Below are 25,078 nucleotides of genomic sequence, written 5' to 3' on the forward strand. Positions count from 1 at the left end.
AAGTTTTTCGCTCGTAATCCTTTTGTAATGAATCAAAATTTCCTCAATTTTCCATTTTCACAAGAGGAAATGCAGGAAATACAAAGTTGTTCTTCGCTTTTAAGGTCCAGGAAGTTTTTCCTATATAAAAACAATCGAAACAAGTAAGAATTTTTATTTTTTCGTACTGTTTTGAATTCTAACCTCAAAAAATCGGTTAAGTTAACTGTTTGTTTATAAAAACAATTAAAAAAATTCAATTATTTGTTGTACAAATACTAAAACAATAATTAAACAAAGCAAGAATTTTTTTTTCTTTTCGTAGGTATATTATTTCAATTTTAACCACAAAAAATCATTTATAAAAACAAATTCAATTTATTATGCTACACACCGAAAAACAATCAGAATAGGAAAAAATTTTATCTTTTCGTTCTTTTTTGAATATTGTAAACTCAAAAATATTATTTATTGTAATAATATTATTGAATTATTTCGATAAATAATATAAAATAATTCTTGCGAAGAATTTTACTAAAATTTTAAAAATGAATAAAATAATAATATTAATTATTTAATAAGTGAATTGTTAAAAATTTTGTAAATGACGCAAAAAATTTTAATATAAAGACGATTTATTTAACAATGAAAAAAGAGAAACAATTTCATAAATTAATCTGATTGTGGTTCTTCTACTTCTGGATTCAGTAATTTTTTTGTGATATTAGAAAACTTTTTCAATTTCGCCACAAAGAAACCATCCATATTGTGTGTGTGAGGATAAAATCTTCTCGTTAATTTCATAGACGGATGAAATCTGTGTTGCCTGTAAGTCGTAAAACCTTCAGTTCCAAATTCCAATCCAGTTGGTAGTAATTTCACGTCACGTTTTTGTAGTGCATAATCAATTATCCTCTCATTCTCATCGGGAAGAATTGAACACGTCGAGTAGACAATTACACCCCCAGTGCTTGATTTATGATTCACCGAATCAATAGCCGCGAGTAATAATTCCCTTTGCAATGTACAGCAACGTTGAATGTCCAATTCGTCCTTATTGATTTTAACACTCTGATCCTTGGCAACTACTCCCGTTCCTGTACATGGAGCGTCGAGTAAAACACGATCAAAGTCCTTCAGAATCTGTCGAAGAAGAAAAAATTATTTTCCATTAGTTAGGGAATTTATTAAATTTATTAAAATTGGGAGAAAAAAGTAATTTTACTCACACTGGGAATTTTACGACCGTCATTTTTACAAATTACAATGTTTGTAATTCCAAGACGATGGGAATTGCCAATGACGGCTTTTAATCTATCGGCGCTGAGATCATTGGAGAAGATAACACCGGTATTTTTCAATATTGACGCAATGTGAGATGTTTTACCGCCAGGTGCAGCGCTCATGTCGAGAATTCTTTCATTTTCCTTTGGATCGAGTGCCATTACTGGTAGAAGACTCGATGCTCCTTGAATCATGTAATGACCGGCTAAATATTCAGGTGTTGCGCCCAATGGCACTGGCGATGAATAGACCACGAGTCCGATTTTTGACCATTTACCAATTGGATCGACGTTCATTCCACGATTTATTAGGGCCTGGAATTTTTGCAAATAAAGATTATTAATTAATTATTTTCAAATAAAAACTTTGTTTTTTAACAATTTTAGATTCAAAAAGTTTTTAGATTCACTTATTAAGTACATAATTAATTATTATTGTTTATTTTCAAAAATTTTAATTAAACTTTTTTGAATTATTTTCATAAAAATAATAACATTTTTCGAAGGAATTCAATTATTTTCAAATTTTTCCATAAAATTCTTTGCAATAATTCAATAATTTTAAAATTGTAATAAAGAACTAGAATTACAAAAATTTGAAATTCAATAATGTAAAAATATTAATATAAAACATGAAGATATCGATCACTTCCATTATATTTTATAATAATTAAAACTTGCTACTTTGCTACTGTAACTTTGTCAAAAATTATTTTCATTATTTCGATCATTGAATTCTAGAATTTTCAACTAAAATTCTCCTTTAATTCAATTTTTTTTTAATAATTTTTGAAAAAGTTCTTTGAGAATTTTCAAATTCTTTTGTTTACAATTTAATTTTACGAAATTTCGATCATTCTAAAATTCTTCAATTTAATATAACAAATTTAAAACTTCAAAAAATTAGAAAAAAATTCCATAAAACTTTTTGGAAAAAAATTAATTCTACAGAATTCTTAATTAAAATTATGAAAAGTTCAAATTTTCAAAGATTTTAATTTGAAACCTTTTGAAAATGTAATAATTTCTAAAAATCCACTTATTCTTTCAATATTCAATTATAATCTAAAATTTTAACTGAAATACATTTTTAAATCAATATTTCTTCAAAAATTCTACAAGAATTCAATTATTTAAATAGAAAAATAAATATATTATTAAAAAATTAAATGTTTCTCAAAATTGAATTCTCTTGGCAAATTTTAATAAAATTTTCAAGAATATCTTCATTTTTCGAGAAATTTGATGAAAATTGTATTTAAAATAATTGAAATTTTGACAAAAATTTTATTAAAATTTTTGAAAATAATTGAATTTCGGAGAAACATTTTATTATTTATAAAGATAATTGAAATTTTGAGTAAATTTCGAGAATTTTTGTAAATTTTTTAACATAATTGAATTTCTGCAAAGAATTATATTACGTTTTAAAATAATTGAATTCTTTAAAGGAATTTAATTTAAATTGTATTGAATATAATAATTAAAATCTAATAAATAAATTGTAGCAAAAGGATTTTAAAATAATTGAATTTCTTTGATAAATTTTAATAGAGTTTTTAAGAATAATTTCATTTTTCGAGAAATTTGATGAAAATTTTATTAAAAATAATTGAAATTCTACCAAGAATCTTATTAAAATGTTTGGAAATAATTGAATTTTGGAGAAAAATTTTATTATTTGTAGAGATTATTGAAGTTTTGACGAGAATTTTTTTAAATTTTGAACGAAATTGAATTTCTGCGAAGAATTACATTACTTTTGAAAATAATTGAATTCTTGAGACGAATTTTATTAAAATGTCTTTTTAAATAATTGAATTCATTTGTGAAAGTTATTTGAAATAGTAGACATTGAAAATAATGGAATTTTGACAAATTTTTGAAATATTAATTAAATTTCTACGAAGAATTTTATTAAAATTATTTTGAAAAAAAATGAATTGTTACAAAGAATTTCATTAAAATTTTTTTAAATAATTTAATTCTTTGAAGAAATGTAATTAAACATGTTTTGAAAATAATACTTAAATTCTAATAAATAAGTTGTAGCAAAGGTTTTAAAAATAATTACATTTTTTCATAAATTTTAATAAAATTTTTAACAATAATTACATTTTTTGAGGAATTCCATTAAAATTGTATTAAAAATAATTGAAAATGTGCTATGAGTTTTATTATTTACGAAAATAATTGAATCCCAGTAAAAATTTTATTATTTATGAAAATAATTGAATAATAATTTTTGAAAATAATTTTTAAATAATTGAATTCCTGGGAAATTTTTATTACTTTTAAAAATAATGAATGTTTGCGTAGAATTTTATTAAAATTTCGTTTAACTAATTTAATTCTTTTGGGAAATTTAATTAAATTAGTAGATATTAAAAATCATTGAATTGAGGAAAGTTTTTGAATATAATTAAAATTTTGCAAAGAATTTTATTAAAATTTTCGAAAAATAATAAAATTTCTGAGAAGAATTTTTTGAAAATAATTGAATTTCTGCAATCATTTTGTAATTACTTAAAAATTCAAATTGTTTCAGTGTTTTCTATTTTTTGAATTATGTACTCACTTGCGCCAAATCTCGTCGTCGGGTTTTTAAAGTATTTGTCCTGATTGTAACAGGTCGTGGTACATCGCTAGCTTCTAAATATTCCATTAATTCGTGGAGGGGAAAAATTTGCATTAGCTTCTCCATCAGGAATGTATTGTAGGAGAAATTTGTACATAAATCAGCGCACAACAAATCTGTATAATCAGATCTTGATTTTCCCTCTTCTCGCAAATTTTTAAAGTCTGTGAGAACCATTAGAACGTCTTTTATTCGATTTTGTACGTCTGTCAAGTCTGTTGGATTCGCCAGTTCCTCCTCGGTTGGAAATTGAAAAACTTGTTGTCTCGATTTCATGTCTTGCAATTCATCGGCGGCCATTTGTCTGAAATTTGAATTTGTTTCGAAAAATTAAATTGAACTCGAATTAATTTCGAAAACTAATTTGGCTTTGAATTAATTTCGATAAATTAATTCGACTTTAATTAATTTCAATAAATTAATTTGACTGTGAATTAATTTCAAAGAATTAATTTGTCTGTGAATTGATTTCGAAAAAATTAATTTATTTGGTTTAGATAATACTGAATTTCCTCTAATTACCGAGTCTTTGCTTGAAGTTTTGCAAGTTGTTTGCTCGCTTTCTCAATGGGAAGCATATCCTCATCATTGTCTTCTTCATCATCATCATCGTCGTCTTTTTCTTCTGAATCGTCATCAGAATCTTCATCACTGTCACCAACGGGATCTTGAAGATAGTTGTCGGTCTCTTCTTCTTCTTCCTCTTCCTCGCCTTCTTCGTCACTCTGTTCATCTTCAACTTCTTCGCCACTTTGCTCCTCTTCTATTTCTTCCTCATTTTCCTCAATTTCACTGCCAATATTCGATTCTTCTTCTTCATCGTCTTCATCTTTATCATCATCATCTTCGTCCTCTTCTGGGGATTCTACAGTCTCTAATTTTCTTCGTTTATTAACTTTCCCATTACGAGAATCCTAAAATAAAAAAAAAAGGTTTAACACACTTTCATTATTAATTAATTAATTTTCAACTTCTACGTCGAATTAATTTATTTATTAATTCACAAATTATGAAAATTTCTCTAATTGTGAAAATATAATTATTATTAATTAAAATTACTTGCTTATTAATAATTTAAACTCACTACTTTTTGTTCTTTTTTCCCATTTTGTGTTTTCATCTTTAAAACCTTATTTTTCTCCACTTGTTTCTTTTTGTCCTTTGTCCTTAAATTTGCGTTTTCTTCAGGTTCGTCTAAATCACTAGTTTCCTGAATAAAAAAACAACCAAAATAAAAGTTGTGAACTATGGAATTTTGATTTAATATTCCAAAAAGTAGAACTTGTCAAGAAAACTTACGTTCTTACGTTTTTTCGAATCCTTTTTAGAAACTTTTTTATTCTTTTCGTTTTGTTTCTTTACTTTTAAGTTCTTCTCTTCGGGTTCGTCCAAATCACTAGTCTCCTAAAGTAAAACAAACAAAGAAGAAATTTAAAATTTCTTGAAAATTGAAATTCTTAAAAAAAGAAAATCTTAAAATTAAATTGTTAAATTGTTTTTCATTATAAACTTACTGGTTTCAATCTCATTGAGAATGGTTTTACTTCTTGATGGTTTGATGTTCCATTTTCCTAAACAAGTGAAAGTTTATACACTTCTTTAATTTACTATTTTTAATTGTTACTATTTTGTTACTATTTTAATAGTTACATTTTTACAATAGTAACAAGTGTTTAATTGTTGATATTCTACCACTGAATAGAAAAAATTACTCACTTTTACATTCTTTATTTTCTTTGCTTGCACCTTCTCTTGATGTGCCAATTTCTTTGACAATCGTTTTCTCGCTCTTTGCCTTTGACGACGACTTAGTGTTCCTTCCTTTTTCTCTACAACAAAAATACGTTATTATTATATTACAATATTATATCAGTGATAATTATGAGAATATTTATTTATTAATATTACTCACCTAATAAACCTGAGGGGAAACTAGGTTCTCCTTGTTTTTTTGACTTTCTACCAGGACCACTCCGTTTCGTTTCTCCATCAAATTTCGCTTTTCGTCCCATTCTACAAAAATGAAAGTAATTTCAAAAGTCAATTTTAATATCATTCATAACAAATAAAATTCACTTCTTTTAAATCTATAAAATAAGCTGGTGAAATTTAAATTCTGTTGTGACGGTGCGGACGGTGCGGATGACTTTTTTGAGGTTAGGTCACAAAGATTCGATAAACAATTTTAATTACTGCCCTTTAAATTACCTTCTGTATAATGTGATTCGACAAAAGAAAGTAAAAACTTGCTAAATACTTATTATAAACAAAATAAGTAAACAAATTGCGTATTTATAACAATAAGGAAGTAATTTTTGCTCCGTTGACACCACACGTGGATTAAACAGGTTAGGTTCGAAACACATTTGTTTGTAATTAAAATACAAAGACAATGAAGAAATCTGCCATAATTCTCAAATGATAAAAGTAGATTCGAAATTTTGTAAGTAAAATAAGAAATAATATGAAAAAAATTAAAAAACTTATAATCGACGACAAATATGAAATAGAAAAAGAAATACAGAAAAATTCTCTTCTAAAGGAAAAATTAAAAAATAATTTAAAAATTTAAATTTTCCAACCGGAAACAACTTGCGCCACTTTCCACGTGTGGTGCTCTTTGGAAGTAAAGCTGAAAATAGTGTTTTTGCGGGACGGGGGGGTTATAAACACGAATGGTCGAAATGTTTCATCGAAAATGTGGTGATCGTGTTAGTTTAATTAATAATAATTGTACGGCAGTGAGAAATTTTTCTGAATACAATTATGGCCTTGTACTTAGCGCTGAGCCACTTAAAGATGATGAACTTTTTGAAGTTCGTATCGATAAGAAGGTAATGTGAAAAATTTTTTTGTACAATCAACTCTCATCACTGTCTATATATTTTCTATCAAAACATCTGTCTAATTATCAACGATTTAACGCTATATTCCCCTGTGTATTTTATTCATCGTTACAATTTATAATTTACTTTTACAATTTATACATTTTATGCATTTTATATATTTTATAATCTAAGGATGAAATGTATTTTATTCATTTTATTAGAGTCTCTTCCTTTCTGGTGTTTTACCTCTTTCAACCAACTTGATTGTATTAACAAACCAATTTGATTTATTTACTGATAAAAAAGAATATTATCAAATTAATTGAGTGTATTACCAATTTTTGGTAATTTCGAAACAAGTCTTCTGTTTTAGAGGAAAATATTGTTCGGAAAATTTGATAAAGGATAAAATTTATTTATACATATTAAAGAGTTCATGGAACTAATCGAATTTAAATCAGATTTTTGACAGATATATTTTGTTATACTTTTTGTATTCTTCCTTCGGGGAAAATGATTTGAGGGAAAAATTGAGGAGAAGAATATTGATTTTTGTAATTGTTTAGATGATGTCATGGAGTGGAAGTATCGAGATTGGAATTACAGCCTGTGATCCAGATTCTGTCGAGTTGCCTGCATGTGCAACGAATCTTCGTCATGGATCATGGATAATGACCAGCTCCAGTATTATGCACGATGGGGAACCAATTGTTGAATTTTATGGAGTTGATCTCGATACTTTGGAGGAAGGAAACACTCTTGGAGTTATGCGAACGTCCAAAGTGAGCTACTCTTATTTATTATTAACAAATTTTTATTTATTTTCACTTTTAACTGAGAAAAAAATTAAAAAGCCGATTTTTAATAATTCTGATGGTCCTAAATTTAGTTTTCAATTTAATTTTTATTTAATTTAGTTTTCGATTCATTTACTTTTCAATAAATTTAGTTTTCATTTAATTTACTTTTCAATTAACATTTAACATTAGCATTTGCCACGCAATTACAAATGATTGCAGAAATTCAATTATTTTCAAAAGTAGTAAAATTCTTCTCAGAAATTCGATTATTTTCTAAAATTTTAATAAAATTCTTGGCAAAATTTTAATTATTTTCAAACTTTCCTCAATTTAATGATTTTGAATATCAACTATGTACTTTAATAAAAATTCCCAAAAGAATTCAATTAGTTAAACAAAATTTTAATAAGATTCTACGCAAACATTTCGTTATTTTCATAAATAAACAAAATTTCACAGGAATTTAATTATTTACAATTTATTTTCATAAATTATTATTTAATTTTTTTATAAATAATATTTTTTACAAGGATTTAATTATTTTTAAAACCTTTGCTACAATTTATTTATTAGAATTTAAGTATTATTTTCAATACATTTTTAATTAAATTTCTTCAAAGAATTAAATTATTTTCAAACATTTTTAGGAAATTCTTTGCAACAATTCAATTTTTTCAAAATAATTTTAATAAAATTCTTCGTAGAAATTTAATTAAATTCAAAAATTTGTCAAAATTCAATTATTTTCAATGTCTACTGTTTCAATAAAATTTTATGAAAGAATTCAATTATTTAAAAAGAAATTTTAATAAAATTCATCTCAATTCAATTATTTTAAAAAGTAATATAATTCTTTGCAGAAATTTAATTATTTTAAAAAATTTACATAAATTCTCGTCAAAATATCAATTATCTTTATAAATAATAAAAAATTTCTCCAAAATTCAATAATTTTTAAAAATTTTAATAAAATTAGTCTCAAGAATTCAATTATTTTCAAAAGTAATATAATTCTTCGCAAAAATTCAATTATGTCCAAAAATTTACAAAAATTTTCGTCAATCTTTCAATTATCTTTAGAAATAATAAAATTTTCTCCAAAATTCAATTATTTCCAAAAATTTTAATAAAATTCTTGTCAGAATTTCAATTATTTAAAAATTTGTTGATAAAATTCTTCATGAAAATTCAATTTTAAGAAACATTCAATTATTTAATAAAATATTTATTTTTCTATTTAAATAATTGGATTCTCGTAAAATTTTCTAATAAATATTGATTTAAAAATATTTATATTTAGAAATAATTGAATTTTCAAAAGGTTTCAAATTAAAATCTTGGAAAATTTGAACTTTTCATACAACTTTTAATTAAGAATGTAGAATTAATTTTTTTCCAAAAAGTTTAATGGAATTTTTCTCTAATTATTTGAAGTTTTAATTTCTATTATATTTAATTGAAGAATTTAAGATTGATCGAAATTTCGTAAAATTAAATTGTAAACAAAAGGATTCGAAAATTGTCAAAGAACTTTTTCAAAAGTTATTTAAAAAAATTGACTTAAAGAAGAATATTAGTTGAAAATTCTAGAAATGAATAATCGAAATGATGAAAATAATTTTTGAAGAAGTAACAGTAAGAAAGTAGCAAGTTTTAATTATTATATGTTATTGAATTTCAAATTTTCGAAAATCTTAATTTTTATGAAAAAATAATAATGATTAAATATTTATTTAAAAATGAAGTTAATGATTTTTTCGAATAATTTTTTTAGTATCTAATCATTTTGCGAGTGAATCACAATATTCTTTAGAGTCAAGGAAAAAGTCAAAGTTTTGTCTGGAAATCAGAGTTATTTAATTTGGCATAATAAAAATATAGTTTTAAAAACCTGGAAAAATTCCGTTTTTTAACCTGTAAAACCAGGAAAAGTCAGGGAATTTGAAAAGAGCAAAAGCGTGGCAACCCTAAATTAATTTACTTTTCAATTAATTTAGTTTTAAATTTAATTCATTATCCAAATTAATTTTTCAGAGTGAACTAATTTTCTACGTGAATGGAACGTCACAAGGTGTGGCGGCTGTTAATATTCCTGTTAAAGTATTTGCAGTAATTGACATGTATGGTAATTGTGTTCAAGTTACAATAACACAACCGAGTTTGTGCGTTAGTTTTGATGAGCCAAAAGACGAGGCTGAAATAAATAATGATTTAGCAATGGAGGAGGCTTCAAATTCATTGACGACTAATTTGGTGGCTAATTTAAATGTCAACATGAATGTTAATGTAAATGTGAATTTACCGAAAAATCCAAGTGCCGCGTCCGTAAGGGAGGATCGATTAAAGTTTCATGAGAGAGTTGGTACATTGGTGAAATTGTCAAATAATGCAAGAACTGCCGAACGAAGGAGACCACTCGATGAATTTAATAATGGAGTCGTCATGACACACAGGCATTTGAGGGATAATGAATTATTTGAAGTAAGCCTTTTTTTAATATTACCAAATTACTAAATATTTTAAATATTTTTCACTCATTTTCACTGAAAAAATGAGGAAAATGAGAAATAAAACGAATGTAGAAACAAGTTTTTTTTATTTATAACACTTGTTGTAGATACGAATTGATAGATTAGTGGACAAATGGTCTGGAAGTATTGAAGTGGGAGTGACAACTCACAGTCCAACGGCTTTGGAGTTTCCTGCTACAATGACGAATATGCGATCGGGAACAACAATGATGTCTGGTTGTGGGATTTTAACTAACGGGAAAGGAACACAGAGAGAATATGGAGAATTCAATCTCGATGAACTTAGGGTAAATTTTGAAATTTCTTTTTTCGTTCAAAATAAAGAAAATGCAGAGATTCATCATGAGGAAGTTAAGTACGAAATAATAATTAAAATATAATTTTTTTTCGGAATATTTTCACAGGAAGGCGATCGTGTGGGAATGATAAGAAAAAGCAATGGAAATCTACATTATTTTATAAATGGTCTTGATCAAGGGATTGCTGCTAAAGTTCCTATGGGAGTATGGGGTGTTATTGATCTTTATGGAATGACTGTGAAAGTAACAATTGTCGATCGTGACGAGAGAGAGGAGCAGAATCTCATAACGAGACGAAATACTCTTCATCTGCAGTCTCTAAATGGTTCGCTTCTTTACTTTCCTTTGCTTTTCATTTGCAGTCTCTAAATATTTCCTTTTTTTTCTACCTACCTTTAAGAGAAAAAAAATCTGTTTTTAGTTCAATTTAAAAAGGGAAGAATTAATTATTCGCCGTTATTCTAAATAAATGAAATAGAAAAATATTAAAAATTATTTTACAAGAATTTTATTATATTAATTGTAATTTTAAACTTTGATGAATTTAATTTTGCAGAAATAGGAGAAGAGGAGCCACTGGAGAGGTTGATGTTTCATGCATGTTGTGGAACCCGGGCTGATGTTATTAACAATGGTCGAACTGCGCACAGGCCTAAGTAATTTCCTTTTAGATCATAGCTTTTATTCAGTAAAAGAGTTAATTTTTATTCGTTATGGAATTAAAATTTAAAAAATTGTTTCTAGCGCCATAGACGATTTTAATAATGGTGTTGTACTGACATCGAGGCCCTTGAAACCAAATGAATTATTTGAAGTCAGGCTAGATAAAATTGTCACCAAATGGGCTGGATCTATTGAAATTGGTGTCACAACTCATTCTCCAACGGAACTCGAATTTCCCTTCACAATGACGAATGTTAGGTAAAGAAAAAATTTTCCTACTTTTAAAAAATTAATATTATCTATTTTTTATTCTTTGAACTTAATAAGAGCTTTGTTGACTACAATATAATAATAACTACTTCAAGTAGTTTTACGTCCGTTGTTTGTGAAATTGTTAAAATACATTTTTTTACGAGGCTAATTTTTTTCAAAAAGTTTAATTGAAATTTTTTTAAATCATTTCAAATTTTTATTTTTTAATATAATATATATTATCAGTTATTGAATTTCAAAAGGTTTGAATTTGAAATTTTTGAAAATCTTTTTTTCTTTGTAAAAATAATAATAATTAAGTATTTTTTTAAAAATTAAGTGATTGATGTTTTTTAATAATTTTACAATTAAAGAATTCGTAAATAAATGTAATAGAACATTTTTTTTTGAGTATCTGATCATTTTTAGAGTTAATCAGAATATTCTTTAGGGTCAGGAAAAAAGGCGAAATTTTTTCTTGAAATCAGGGAAAAGTAAGAGAACAACAAAATTAATTTTTTGTTGGCGAACCTGTTATAGTAAATTATTTATATTGTTATAATTGATATAAATATTAATATATATTTCTTCCTCTATTTTCTATTTATTGAACTTGATAAAAAGTTTGTTAAATATAATATAATAATAAGTTTCTTTTATTTTAGATCTGGCACGTGGATGATGACTGGAAACGGCGTAATGCACAATGGTATCACAATAATAGATCACTATGGTCAAAATTTGGATAGACTGCAAGTTGGCGATCGAGTGGGAGTGATGAGAAAGGATAATTCAACTTTGCATTTTTATGTAAACGGAGCTGATCAAGGAGCAGCAGCGATGAGTGTCCCCGAGAGAATTTACGGCGTTATAGATTTATATGGACAAGCCGCTCAAGCTACAATTGTTGATAATACAGATTTTTACAGTCCAACCACTAATAATTCTAGTTTTAGTAATACAACGCTATACAGGTACATTTTTTTTTTATTCTCCTTTCTTGCTTTTATAATTAATATAATAAATTTCACATCGACTTTTTTATAATTTAGTATTTTTTTATATCAAAATTTTCTTAGTCGCGTTTTCTTTCCAAATTGTAAATTACTTTTGCATTTAGTACTTATTTTTTTATGTGAATTTTTTAAACTTTATTATTTTTTATATAAAAATTTCGCATTTTCTGGCTCAAATTAGAAAATACTTTAGCAAAATTTAGTATTTATTTACTTTACTTGTAAATTATTTTTATTTTTCAGTGATTTACGTTTTCATCATATTCATGGAAAAAATGCGAGAATTACGAACAATGGTTTGACAGCTTCGAGACCACGGGCTTTGGGTGAATTTAACGATGCTATTGTTATTGCCAATAGAGCTTTGCGCGATGGAGAAATGTTTGAAGTTTTGATTGATAAAATGGTTGATCGATGGTCCGGAGCAATTGAAGCCGGTATTTATATTTATATTTTTAATTTTAACACACTTATTTATTTTGGTACATTTTTAGTTTAATAAAAGAATTGTTACAGTTTTTAAAAATTAGAGTATTTAGTTTACAGTATTTATTTAGTATTTGGTTAGTATTTGGTATTTAGTTAGTATTCATTTAGTATTCAGTAAATATTTATTTAGTGAAAATAAAAGAAAATTTAATGAAAAATTTAAGGTGTAACGGCAATAAGACCAGACGAATTGGAGTTCCCGTCGACAATGACCGACATTGATCACGACACGTGGATGCTGTCGGGTTCGACAGTTATGCGTGACGGTGTGAATCTCAGGAATAATTATAGTTGCGATCTGGATAAACTCACAGAAGGCAATCGAATTGGAATGATGCGTTGTTCCGACACGACTCTACATTATTATTTAGATGGTGTTGATCAGGGCGTTGCTTGCACTGGACTTCCCGCTCACGTCTATCCCGTCATTGATTTATACGGCCAATGTGCTCAGGTATTTAGAAAAAAACGCTACTTTTCAAAAATCTCCTCCCCCCACCTCTGAACTAAAAAATTTCCTTTAAATTTAAAAAGACAAAAATATCCATTTTATTTAATCAAATGAAATAATTTTGCTATATTTGTAAATATTTTATTCAGAAACATTTTAAAATTGTAAATATTTTATCGTTTGATAATAATTTTGGTTAAAAAAAAATAGGTGACAATCGTCTTGCCGGAGAGGAGAGACACAATGACACAACAATATTTGCCGTCGGAAAATAGTACCAGTCAACAGCCAACGTCTGTTATTCAACCGCAGGGTCAAACTGAAATTACGCATAAATTTCACGAGTCTGTTGGTTTAAATATTCAATTGAATAGTGAAAGAGGTGTTGCCACACGATGCCGTGAATATAGTAATGCCGTATTGTTGAGCGATGCACCACTTGAAAATAATGAACTCTTTGAAATTTGCATTCAAGAAGTGGCACGCGAATGGAGTGGTTCCTTAAGAATAGGAGTTTTGAGTCATGAAAATGGCAATTGGCTGACGTCCATGAATCTTGTTCCAGGAATGACGTGCATTCCATCCGACTCTTGGTTTCTCACTGGTAATTATTTTGAATTATTTAAAATATTTTGTTTATTTCAATTTAAAATTGTCTATTTATTGCTTAGAGAAAAAATTTATTTAAAATAGAGAAGAAGTTTATATTTAAAAAATTTTAAAGATTCGTTTTTTTGTGAATGCAGGTAACGAAATTCGTCACAAGGGCTATGTACTCTGCATGAATTACTGCCCGAGTTTGGATTGGATAAGAGTTGGCGATAAAATTGGATTGAAACGAACTCAAGAGGGGAATTTGAAATTTTACATAAATGGAGAAGACATGGGAGTTGCGGCTTCAAATTTACCAGAAATGGTCTTTGCGGTTATTGAACTTTTTGGTAGTACAGTTGCCGTCAGTATAACGAGTAGTAAACAACAGCATCCTGTAATTTCTCCGAATGCAAGTTTGCGGATGCAAGATTCTCTGGAATTACTTTTGGATCCCATGCCACCAACGATTCGAAAGTAAGTTATTGTTCATTTTTTTCAAAAATAATAAAATTCTTCGCAGAAATTCAATTATGTTCAAAACTTATTAAAAATTATTTTAATAAGTTATTTTTTTGTTACTTCAGTGATGGAGGAATGGAATCGTCGATTGAAAATTCAGAAGCAAAATTGTTGAATGAAATGGTTCTTACGCCGACGCAACCTATTAACACATCAGTCGGGGATGATTATTGTTACGAGTTTCATGAAAATCATGGGCGAAATGTGCAATTGGAGAAACGAATTACCGCTAGAAGAGTAGCTAGTTACAATCAAGGTATTTCCGTAATAATTAATTATGTACTCTAGCAAAAATAAGAGAATTGAATTAATATTTTGCTATTTACTCTGCTTACAGGTGTAGTTATGTCGAGTCGTCCTTTAATAAGAGGAAAAATATTCCAAGTAAAAATAGAAAAAGTGAATGAACGATGGGTTTCTGGAATGCTTTGTGGAGTAACTTGTGTCTCACCGGAGAAAGCTTCATTTCCCGTTACGGCTCTTGGCTTCAAAAAGCACTCTTGGATTATATGTGGCGATTGGATCTCTCACAACGGAAATAAAGTACGAATTTTTATAATTTTTCTCAATATTTCTATCTATCTTCTATAATAATAATCGTTGTATTCCGGTAATCTGTTCGCAGTTTGAAGTTAGTTGCTGTTTGATTTTTTGTTTCTTAATTTTAAATAATTTTTCTTTTTAAATGTTTAAAATTTTTAAATTGAGGTACTGAAAATCATTGCATTCTTGTGAAGTATTTATAAAAGAATTTGAATATAATTGAATTAATTTCAAGAATTTTATCAACATTTTTTTCAATAATTGAATTCTTTCGAGAAAATGTAATTAAAATTGTATTGAAAATTCTTGTCAAGATTTTTATTAAGATTCTTTAAAATAATTGAATTGTTTTAAAAAGAATTTATCTCAATTTTCTTGAAAATAGTGGAGTTTTTTTAAAAATAATTTTTACTGAAAATTTTGAAAATAATTGAATTTTATGAAGAATTCAATTATTTTCAATACTTGTAATAAAATACTTTGCAAGAAGTCAATTTATTTAAATAATAAAAATCTTCGTAAAAAATTCAATTATTTTTATACAAATAATAAAATTCTTATCATAGGATTTCACTTATTTTCAATACAATTTTAATTGATTTCTTAGAAAATATTAATTATTTTTAAAAATCTTGTAAAAAAATCTCCGAGAAAATTCAATTATTTTAAAAAATAATTTTTGTTTACAATTTTTAAAAATAATTTAACCTATTTTAAGAAATTTTATTAAAATTATCTTAAATATAATTGAATTTTTTCCTAGAAATTTAATTAAAATTGTATTAAAAATAATTTAATTTCTCAAAAGAATTTTATTATTTACAAAAATAATTGAATTCATGCCAAGAATTTTACAATTTGTAAAAATAATTTTTTTTTTGAATATTCATATTATGTACTTAATAAGTGAATTCTTTAAATTTGCTAGTAAATTATAATGTGGATTATTATTGTACAATTTATAATTTATGATAATTTACTTCAATGTAGGTAAAGACAAACTATGGATCAAATTTAGAAAATTTACAATGTGGTTCAACGGTCGGCTTATTAATTGACGAAGACTCGAGGCTACATCTTTACATAAATGGCGCTGATCAAGGAATAGCGGCAACAGATTTACCTCTTTACGTCTACGCAATAATTGATTTGTACGGTCAATGTGAACAAATTTCGATAATTGGATTTACAATAGAGACTGTGAATTCAAATTGTACGAATAATAGCACTGTGATAGAGCGTGCATCATCGGAAGCTGAGGACTTTGAAAATTCGCGAGAAAAAGCCGATTTAGAATGTCATGAGAAGGAAAATATTGTTCCCGAAATTGGAGCAAATGTCACACTAAATATTCCGATAGAAAGCACTGCTAGTTTAAATCTAGTCGAAAATATGCCACATTCTTCGTCCAATAATAATTCAAATCATAATTCTCACGTTATGGCAAGTAGTATTCATTCCGATAGTAATAATTCCGATTCATATTCGGATATTAATAACGATCAACAATTGGAACATTTAAAACAGAAACATCATCATCATCATAATAATGACGATCGTCGTAATCGTCGTAATGATGATAATGTCGATAATCAAGACATTGAAAATAGTCGTCAAGTGAATCATAACGATTTGGAAAATTGTTCTCATTTAAATCACATCACAAGGAATGAATGTACAAATGTAGAGATTAATAATGCAACGAATATTAATATTAAAAATGGCTCAGCAATGACAACAAGTAATATGAGTAATTTAAATACAGCGATAAATTCGACAAATGCTAATAATGCCATTAATGAAAGTATCGCGTCAAATAGTCAAAATAATCAAGTGAATCAAGATAATCATAGAGAGCATACAATTAATGGAACGCAAAATAATATTCAATTTTCAAATATACAAAATAATATGATTGGTTCACAGGATTTACAATTAAATCTCAATGGACATTATCAAATTTTTAATAATTCCTTTACAAATTCAAATTCGAATCATCAAAATATTCATAGTCAAAACGTCCTTCACAATGCTGCACCATTGGTCGCTTCGCTGCCGTCCACTCCAATTGGGAGTTTTGTTTCAGTCTCGAAAAAATGTGAATACTTAAAAGCCTGTACTAGATTAAAAAAATCACTTGTCTTGCCTGATGAATTTTTTTCACTCGATGAAATTCTTTGTTATTGTCATTCGTGCTATAAAATTGATGGCGATAGTGTTATTTGTAAAAAGGGTGAACCTTTGGCGGAATTTGCCGTTCCTATCGGTTGGACAAGATTTCCATTGAAGCAAAGTATTAACGCTAATCAAATTCCACAATTGACGACTGATAAATGGCATGTGGCTTTCTATGGCACGAGATTGGACGCAGTCAGGTAATTTATTCATAGAACTATTTTTCTCTCAAAACTAATTAAAACTAATTATTTAATCTTCTTTCTGTATTTTGACTCTAAAAATTAGTCTAAAATTTTAAGTTCTTTTCTCCAGAGAGAAAATTTTTATTTTTCTTCCCGTATTCAAAAAAAAAAAAATTCCTGTCAAAATTTGATTTTTTAGCAGACGAATTTTAATTTGTTTTTATATTTGCAGACGAATTTTGGACAGAGGCGAATTATTAACAAAGGAACAATTGGACATGAGTAATTTAACAACGAGTGTAAATAGTGAGGATCAGAATCCTCAAGTGGTTTTCTCTCCGAATATAAAACACGCGGGCACGGAAGATTTTACAAAACAGTATCCGTAAGTTTTTGAAAATTGCTGATTTAAGGGTTTTTTCGTCTTCTCGTGTTTTTTCTTTTGGATAATTAAATAAATTGGTAATTTTTTTAGATACATTGATACGCAATCGGACAAGAAGCTCAATGCATCGACTGCATTCCAGTTATTAGTGAGACCCGGTTCGTATACAATAAATTCGAAGAAAGATGATGTCGATTCGCAAATTGAAATTACCGAATGGTCCACGAAGGAAGCTGGAGCAACAACAATTGTCGCCCTTCTCATTCACCTGGACGGTTTTTAAATCATGAAATATTTTCAGTATCCAAAGATGGTGAGTTTTTGATATTTATTTTTAAAAATGTCCGTTCTATATTTATTATTTATTAGAAATATAATTATTTTTATTACTAAAATTATTTTTTATCTATTAATATTTTTTTAAGATTAATATTTTTTTATATTATTAATAGAATTATTATTTTTTAAAATTATTTATATCAGGGTTGCCACTAGTTAGGGAATACAGGAATTGAACAGTTGCGCTTACAATTTTTATTAATAATTGAATTTCAAAAGGTTTCAAATTAAAATTTTGGAAAATTTGAATTTTAAATAATTTTAATTGAAAATTCTAAAGAAATCAGTTTTTGAAATGTTTCTATATAAATTTTTTTTGTAATTAGTTGAATTAGTCTGGAAATTAGGGAAAAATTAGGAAAAGGCAAAATCAAATTTTTGTGGCAATCCTGTTTTATATTACCGTTTTTTTTTATTGTTAATATTAGAAATAGTGGAGCATGAAAATTTTGCTAATTAGCAATGGAAATAAATTTGAAGATAAATCTTCCATTTTTCAGAATGCGTCGACCTTTCAACAAAAGTCGAGTTGACGACGCTTTAAATATTTGTTTTTTTTAATCGTTTAATTAATAATTATGTCGATTAAGTTGTATTTGACGTTATATTTAAAAATTACCCTCCAAGATTTTTACGTTATTGTAAATAATGTCTTCGCTAAAAGAACTGTATAACTCTATTAAATTTAGGCACTTTCTGTGATATATAATATATATATTAATTAAAATTTAATCTATATCGTCTTAATCTATTTGTAATCAAGTATATTCGTCAGTTTTTTCTTTTTATATAATATAAATATATATTCAGTGAAAGTCAATCTTAAAAATATTTTTTTTTGGAAAAAAGATTCCAATAAAATTGTCATTTTTGTAATTTTTAATTTTCAATTTTCAATTTTCAATTTTCAATTTTAATCTTTATTTTAAGGTTTTAATTTTTATTTTTCAATTTTTAATTTCTATTTTTCGATTTTCAATTTTATTTTACTGCAAAAGAAATTTTTGTTTCTTCTAGTCATTAAAGTATCGACGAAAAATACAAAAATATTGTCAACGTGTCCATGTTAGTAACGTACGAGTCAATTTAGATAATGAAACACACAAATGCAACTAGAAGCAGAAAAAAAAACAATTTGAAACGATTTTAAGCAATTTTTTTCGGTAATTCTAATTATGAGATTTAATTGGCTCGTTAAGATATTATTGTATTTTCTAAGGAAAAAAAGAAAGAAAAAATCACGCAAACTATTTTATAATTTACAACAATTGTTATACAAGTTTGTACAATGAACTTTTGCGCGGTCTACAGAAAAGTCTATTTTTCGGGAGTGAAGTTGTATTAATTACAGGATTGATGATAATCTTAAGAGACAGAAAGAAATTGTTGATTTTTGCGAGTTACGAAATTATTCTTTTCTTTAGAAATTGTAATTCTTGTTCCATTCTCTATAATAAAAAAAAATTCAGTGTAATTGTAGGTTTTAAAATATTAAAAGAAAAATGTTCAGCAAAATACATTCGCTTTAGAGAGTAATTTAATAAGGAAAATTCTTGAAGACTCGATTAAAAAAGAACATCGTCAAGGAAAATTATTTACTTCGAAATGTCAAAATTTTCCATTTGAATTTACTTTTTTTAAAAAATTATTCTACTTTTTGAAAAATAGGTATTTAACATAAATAAAATAAGTAAAATCAAATAAATAAAAAACAAAATATTTACATATTTTTATATTCTGTAAATATTTTGTATTTATGTTTACATACAGAAAATATTTATTCTTTTTTTGTTTGTCAATAAAAATTATTTTCACTCAAGACTTTTTTTTTTGTTCGAGTTTTCAAGAATTTTTCAAATACGTATAGTGTAGGTGAACGAAAATTGTAAAATCTTCAAAAGCGTATTTTCAATTACTAGCATTTTTTAATTTGGAAAATAAGTTTTTATTACACACCAAATTTTCTTGGATTAAAAAGAAAAAAATAATTCTTTTGTAAATTAACAATTTCTTCGGTTTTTTTTTGTTTTCTTCATTAAAATTTGCTGGTAAAACATTCCCACCTACACAAGTAATTAGTAGCTGTTAGGATTCCTCGTAAATTAACAAATGATAGAAGTAGGTTAGATGGCACTCTTTTTAATTTTGACTTTGAAAAAAGAAAAAAAAAGAAAAAATTGTGTAACTTATTCGCGTTACGAATAAGAGGAAAAATATTTGATCAAACCTAGGGACGTCCTTTAAAATTTTAATTTATTAATGAAAAATAATGAATACTCGGTATGGATGAGAAAATATTATTATAATTATTATTATTGGAAAGTGTAATATACATGAGCTGGGATGAGTGGCAAAAAAGAATAACTTTTAATTTAAAGAAATATATATTCAATGGAAAAAGAAAATAGTTTTTCTTCTCTACCTGATGCTGTTCTTTTTTATTTTAATATTGTGGCATCTTTTTTGCTTTTGGGATTTTCGTTTTTTGTGCAAAATATTTTCTTTTTCTAAATTATTTATTTTCTTTTATTTTTTTAATGTATTTATTTGTATTTTTTTTTTTACATTTATATTCTTTGGATTTGTATTTCTTGTATTTGTATTTATATATTTTTTTGTAGTCGAATTGTATTTGTAGTCAGCGATTTTTATTTTCGATCCAAATTTGTATTTTTGAGAATATTTTCTTTTTCTAATTATTTAATTTCTTTCTTTATATTTTTTTGTACTTCGTATTTTTGCTTTTTTAGTCAAATTGTAATTATAAGCGACGATTTTTATTTTCGAGCCGAATTTGTATTTTTTGCGAATATTTTCTTTTTCTGATTATTTAGTTTCTTTCGTCAATAATTTCTTTTGTATTTAGTTTTTGTTGTATTTTAATTTTTTGTCTTTGCAGTCAAATTGTATTTATAAGCGACGATTTTTATTTTCGAGCCGTATTTGTAGATTTTTGCGAATATTTTCTTTTTCTAATTATTTATTTTCTTTCTCTATAATTACATCTTAATTTAGTTTTTTTTGTATTTGAATTTTTTGTCTTTCTAGTCAAATTGTATTTGAAATCGAGGATTTTTATTTTCCATCCGACTTTGTATTTTTTGCGAATGTTTTCTTTCTCTATTTATTTAGTTTTTTTTGTTTATATTTTTTGTATTTTCTTTTATATTTGTATTTTTTTAAATATTTATTTACATTTGTTTTTGTACTCAAATTGAATTTGTAATCGACGATTTTTATTTTCGAGCCGAATTTATATTTTTGCGAATAATTTCTTCTTTGTTACTATTTACCGAGAACTAAAAGCAATGGGATTAATTTTATAGGAAAATTTGTACTTTTAGAATTTTAATTTATAATTTTAAGAAAACTTTATATTTTGTTTTTCATTTTTGAAAACAGATTTATTTTGCTCTTCCAATTAATTAGTTTTCTTTTTTTTTCTTTTACATATTTTTACATTGAAATGAAATTAAAAAGAAATAGAAATGAAATTAAAAAGAAATTGAAATGAAATTGAAATGAAAAAACTAAAAATTCGAATTTTCATTCGTCAAAAAAGTTCTTGATTTATATTTTTGTTTTCGAAAATGGAATGACAATGCAGACTAAGTATAAATCATACAATTCTTATTTTTTTTATTTCTCAAAGTACAATAAATTGATAACACGTAATTGTTTTGTTCGTCAAGATATTATAGGTGGAATAATTTGTCCTAGACCCAGATTCTAACATGTTGATCCCAGGAGCAGCTTGCAAGTGCCATTCCATTGGGTGACATGCAAATTGATGTCACTCGATTTTCATGACCAGAAAGTATACCTTTTTTCAAAAAAAAATTGAACGGTGGTAAATTTTTTCTTATAATTAAACGTTAAATTGATTCAATTTATTTTTTGTGAAATAATTTCTCTCTTCTTACCGTTATGTTGTTTTTTCAGTGTATCCCAGATGTGAATTGAATTGTCATCACTGCCGCAGAAAATAAATCTACCGCTTAGAGAAAGTGCACACGATGTGAATCCTGGATTTGAATTCGGTGGCTTGAATGTCGCTAGCTGTTGATCCGATCGAAAATCCCATAATCGGGCCGTTTTGTCCTCGGAGGCTGTTGCGAAACCATAACTCGATGGATGATACTGTGAGATTTTTTTTGTTTATTATTTTTCTAAATAATCTATTTTCTATTTTTATTTCTAATTTTTCTATTTTTTACTCCTTTTCTGTTCTTTTTACTGTATTTCTATTTTTGCTATTTTATCCATTTTGTTGACTATTTTTACTATTTTTTCTATTTCTATGTCTAATTTTTCTATTTTTTCCTCCTTTTCTGTTCTTTTTACTGTTTTTCTATTTTTACTATTTTATCCATTTTGTTTTTTTATTTTGTTTGCTATTTTTACTATTTTTTTAACTATTTTTACTATTTTTTACTCCTTTTCTGTTCTTTTTACTGTTTTCCTATTTTTACTATTTTATCCATTTTGTTTACTATTTTTTCTACTTTTTACTTATTTCTACATTTTTTACTCCTTTTTCTGTTCTTTTTACTATTTTTCAATTTTCCACTATTTTTTCCATATTACTTTCTATTTTGTTTACTATTTTGTCTTTTTTTACTATTTTTGGTACTTTTCTCTTTAATTATTTCTATTTCCTTTGTTTTCTAATTTACGTTTAAAAACCAGGATTTTAATTCTATTTCTAAATTTTTTTCGAAGTTTCGATTTATTTTTGAGTGTAGAAAATTTTTTTTTTTGTGAAAAACTTACACAAACTGAATTAACGTCCGACTCGTGTCCAAAGAAAGTCTGTTTCGCGTTTTCTTCTCTCATGTCCCAGAGTTTACATGTTCTGTCCACCGAACCAGTCACGTAGGTGCTAAAATCAGGACCCAAACTCATGGTGCAAACGTCTCCAGCGTGAGCACTAAAATCTGTCGTCTTTTTATTCGCCTCCAAGTCCCATATGCATCTAAATTTTTTTTTGCAAAAAAGCAAACATTTTCTCTCTCGTCGAAAATCAAAAATAAAGAATTAGAAAAAATGTCTAATTTGTTCATTATGAATTCTATTTGTTAATCAACTGGAAAAATGTGTAATTAATTAATTTTAATTTATGATTATAAATTTATTAATTATATTTTATTTTATTTTAATTTATTTTCAATTTTTATAAATTTTAATTTATATAATTACAAGGAAATGAATTATTAATAATTATATTCTATTTTCTGTCTCTCTGCGCACAGAGAAATTATTCCAATGTAGAAATTAATTATTACTGTTGTATTATTAATTAATAATTATAAATGAATTGATTAATTACAGATTTTCGTGTAGGAGGGAAAAATTTTTGTGATTACCTACACTTTCATGTCGCCGGAGCCGGTGATTAATTTTTGATCGTCGAGAAATCGACAGGATGAAAGAAATCCCTCATAGCCAAGTAATTCGCGCACCATTTTCGCTGAACCAGTGGAATCGCGATTATTTACATCGTAAACGGTGCACATGTTGTCCATTCCTCCGCAAGCGACAAAATTTCCCGATGGTGAAAATGCAACGGACATCACCCACGCTGAACGTAAGGGAATTACTTGTACCTTATTTCCCGTCCAGGAGTCCCAAATTATTAATTTTCCATCCAATGATCCTGTCACGCAATGTCTGGAAAATTGCAATATTAATTTTATTTTTGCTATTTTTATTTTTTTTTACTTTTTTAACTTTTCTTTACTATTTTTATTTTCTTACTTTTCTTTACTGTTTTTATTTTTTCAACTTTTCTGTAATATTTTAATTTTTTTCTCTCTTTTTACTGTTTTTATTTTTATTTCTTTACTTTTCTTTGCTATTTTTATTTTTTACTTTTCTTTACTATTTTTATTTTTTTACTGTTTTAACTTTTCTGTACTATTTTAATTTTTGTCTTTCTTTTTACTGTTTTTATTTCATTACTTTTCTTTGCTATTTTTATTTTATTACTTTTCTTTGCTATTTTTATTTTTTTACCTTTCTTTACTATTTTAATTTTTTTGGTACTTTTTTACTGTTTTTATTTTGTGTCTTTTTTTGTACTAATTTAATTCTTTTACTGTTTTTATTTTTTGCTTTTCTGTTTTATTTTTATTCTTCTATTTTTTTACTATGTATTTTATTTTTACTGTATTTTTTTTACTCTTATTTACTTTTCGTTTAAATTTTTCGATTTTAAAAACTGACCTACTATCGCCACTGTAATGAACCGAATTCACTTTATTGATGTGTCCCTTCAGCATTTTTTTCGTTGTCATTTTCACTTTTGGAGCATCACCAACACTTCCGCACGCTTCTTCCAATGTTGTGTCTTGTTGCTTCTTTTGATCCTCCTGAATTTCGAGATAAAATTTTCAATAAATTCTGGTTTAAATTTTTCTATCTATAGATATTTAATTAGATTAGATTTAGATTTAGTGAATTAATTACATTTTTACCAAAGGAAAAATATTACCTGGCACTTGCTGATTAAATCCTCGAGTTCTTTTTTCAGGGCAGTCGTCTCTGGATCTTCTTTACCCATTTTTGTTTTTGAATGATTGTTCTAAATTTATTTTCTATTCTTCTCTTTTTCTTCTTCTTCTTTTTATTGAAGACTAGTGATTTAGTTGAGAATCGAGTGTAAACTAAACAATTGATGAAAAACGTCTACGAACTAGTTTCCGTTAAAATGCAAAAGAAGCCTCAGCAAGCGACTACTGCCCCAGTAATCATATTAAATCAATGTTTAATCCCATTTGTTGGACATTACCTCAGCTCTTCCGCGTAATTTAATTACAAATTTTTTTTTCAATATTATTATTATTACTTTTATTATTAAAGATAGAGGAAGATTGTTGAAGATTGTTGGATAACAAATTTTAACCGATTTTTGGTTTCATTTAGAGAATGAATTATTATTTTAGAATTTTTTTTTGAATAATAAATAAATTTTGTTTGTTTAAATAAATGAAATGGGCGTACAAAAATAAAAGTTGTTCTTTCATTCTAAGAATACATTAATTAAAATTGAAAAAGCAATTACAATTTTTAATTTCTAATTAAATTTGACAAACATTTTCAATAAATTT

At 26.2% G+C, this 25,078-nt stretch overlaps 3 protein-coding genes across 4 annotated transcripts; 1 reads left to right on the forward strand and 2 right to left on the reverse strand.

The window, feature by feature from the left end:
• The first annotated feature begins 9 nt into the window (after positions 1-9).
• Positions 10-18,701, forward strand: LOC122507174 (neuralized-like protein 4). 2 transcript variants are annotated; one of them, XM_043619755.1, is made up of 18 exons: positions 10-143; positions 7,295-7,510; positions 9,563-10,009; positions 10,146-10,346; positions 10,464-10,683; positions 10,915-11,014; positions 11,103-11,279; positions 11,939-12,247; positions 12,533-12,726; positions 12,943-13,232; positions 13,440-13,833; positions 13,976-14,297; positions 14,408-14,598; positions 14,680-14,885; positions 15,876-17,260; positions 17,478-17,630; positions 17,721-17,943; positions 18,470-18,701. In XM_043619755.1, exons 2-17 carry the CDS (start codon positions 7,295-7,297, stop codon positions 17,911-17,913), a joined length of 4,998 nt encoding a protein of 1,665 aa, XP_043475690.1. In that variant the 5' UTR covers positions 10-143; the 3' UTR covers positions 17,914-17,943; positions 18,470-18,701. The 2 variants fall into 2 exon arrangements, with proteins under 2 accessions (XP_043475690.1, XP_043475689.1); XM_043619754.1 differs by lacking the exon at positions 10-143 and adding an exon at positions 6,554-6,734.
• Positions 597-6,282, reverse strand: LOC122507175 (25S rRNA (cytosine-C(5))-methyltransferase nop2). The gene is made up of 10 exons (XM_043619756.1): positions 6,109-6,282; positions 5,813-5,913; positions 5,617-5,729; positions 5,415-5,471; positions 5,200-5,304; positions 4,985-5,110; positions 4,423-4,814; positions 3,841-4,204; positions 1,209-1,577; positions 597-1,122 (listed from the first exon to the last, which is right to left on the reverse strand). The coding sequence occupies exons 2-10, from the start codon at positions 5,910-5,912 to the stop codon at positions 652-654; spliced, it is 2,097 nt and encodes a 698-aa protein (XP_043475691.1). The 5' UTR covers position 5,913; positions 6,109-6,282; the 3' UTR covers positions 597-651.
• Positions 18,702-21,540: 2,839 nt separating the features above from the next.
• LOC122507111 (guanine nucleotide-binding protein subunit beta-2) lies at positions 21,541-24,666 on the reverse strand. The gene is made up of 6 exons (XM_043619655.1): positions 24,463-24,666; positions 24,195-24,340; positions 23,340-23,639; positions 22,743-22,944; positions 21,893-22,109; positions 21,541-21,792 (listed from the first exon to the last, which is right to left on the reverse strand). Exons 1-6 carry the CDS (start codon positions 24,529-24,531, stop codon positions 21,686-21,688), a joined length of 1,041 nt encoding a protein of 346 aa, XP_043475590.1. The 5' UTR covers positions 24,532-24,666; the 3' UTR covers positions 21,541-21,685.
• Between the last annotated feature and the right edge of the window lie 412 nt (positions 24,667-25,078).

The sequence above is a fragment of the Leptopilina heterotoma genome, unplaced genomic scaffold (assembly GCF_015476425.1).
Source record: "Leptopilina heterotoma isolate Lh14 unplaced genomic scaffold, ASM1547642v1 Lhet_45, whole genome shotgun sequence".
NCBI lineage: Eukaryota > Metazoa > Arthropoda > Insecta > Hymenoptera > Figitidae > Leptopilina > Leptopilina heterotoma.

Bases quoted from the DNA above. Each gene is read 5' to 3' on its own strand.
- LOC122507175 (XM_043619756.1), bottom strand. From the start codon at position 5,912: ATGGGACGAAAAGCGAAATTTGATGGAGAAACGAAACGGAGTGGTCCT. The intron at 5,305-5,414 runs GTAAGTTTATAA...GTTTTACTTTAG, and splicing joins TCTCAATGAGATTGAAACCA to GAGACTAGTGATTTGGACGA. The intron at 1,578-3,840 runs GTGAGTACATAA...CAAAAATTCCAG, and splicing joins GACGACGAGATTTGGCGCAA to GCCCTAATAAATCGTGGAAT.
- LOC122507174 (XM_043619754.1), top strand. From the start codon at position 6,576: ATGGTCGAAATGTTTCATCGAAAATGTGGTGATCGTGTTAGTTTAATT. The intron at 7,511-9,562 runs GTGAGCTACTCT...TTAATTTTTCAG, and splicing joins GAGTTATGCGAACGTCCAAA to AGTGAACTAATTTTCTACGT. The intron at 11,015-11,102 runs GTAATTTCCTTT...AATTGTTTCTAG, and splicing joins CGAACTGCGCACAGGCCTAA to CGCCATAGACGATTTTAATA.
- LOC122507111 (XM_043619655.1), bottom strand. From the start codon at position 24,531: ATGGGTAAAGAAGATCCAGAGACGACTGCCCTGAAAAAAGAACTCGAG. The intron at 23,640-24,194 runs GTCAGTTTTTAA...GCAATTTTCCAG, and splicing joins CATTACAGTGGCGATAGTAG to ACATTGCGTGACAGGATCAT. The intron at 22,945-23,339 runs GTAGGTAATCAC...AAAAAAATTTAG, and splicing joins GGCTCCGGCGACATGAAAGT to ATGCATATGGGACTTGGAGG.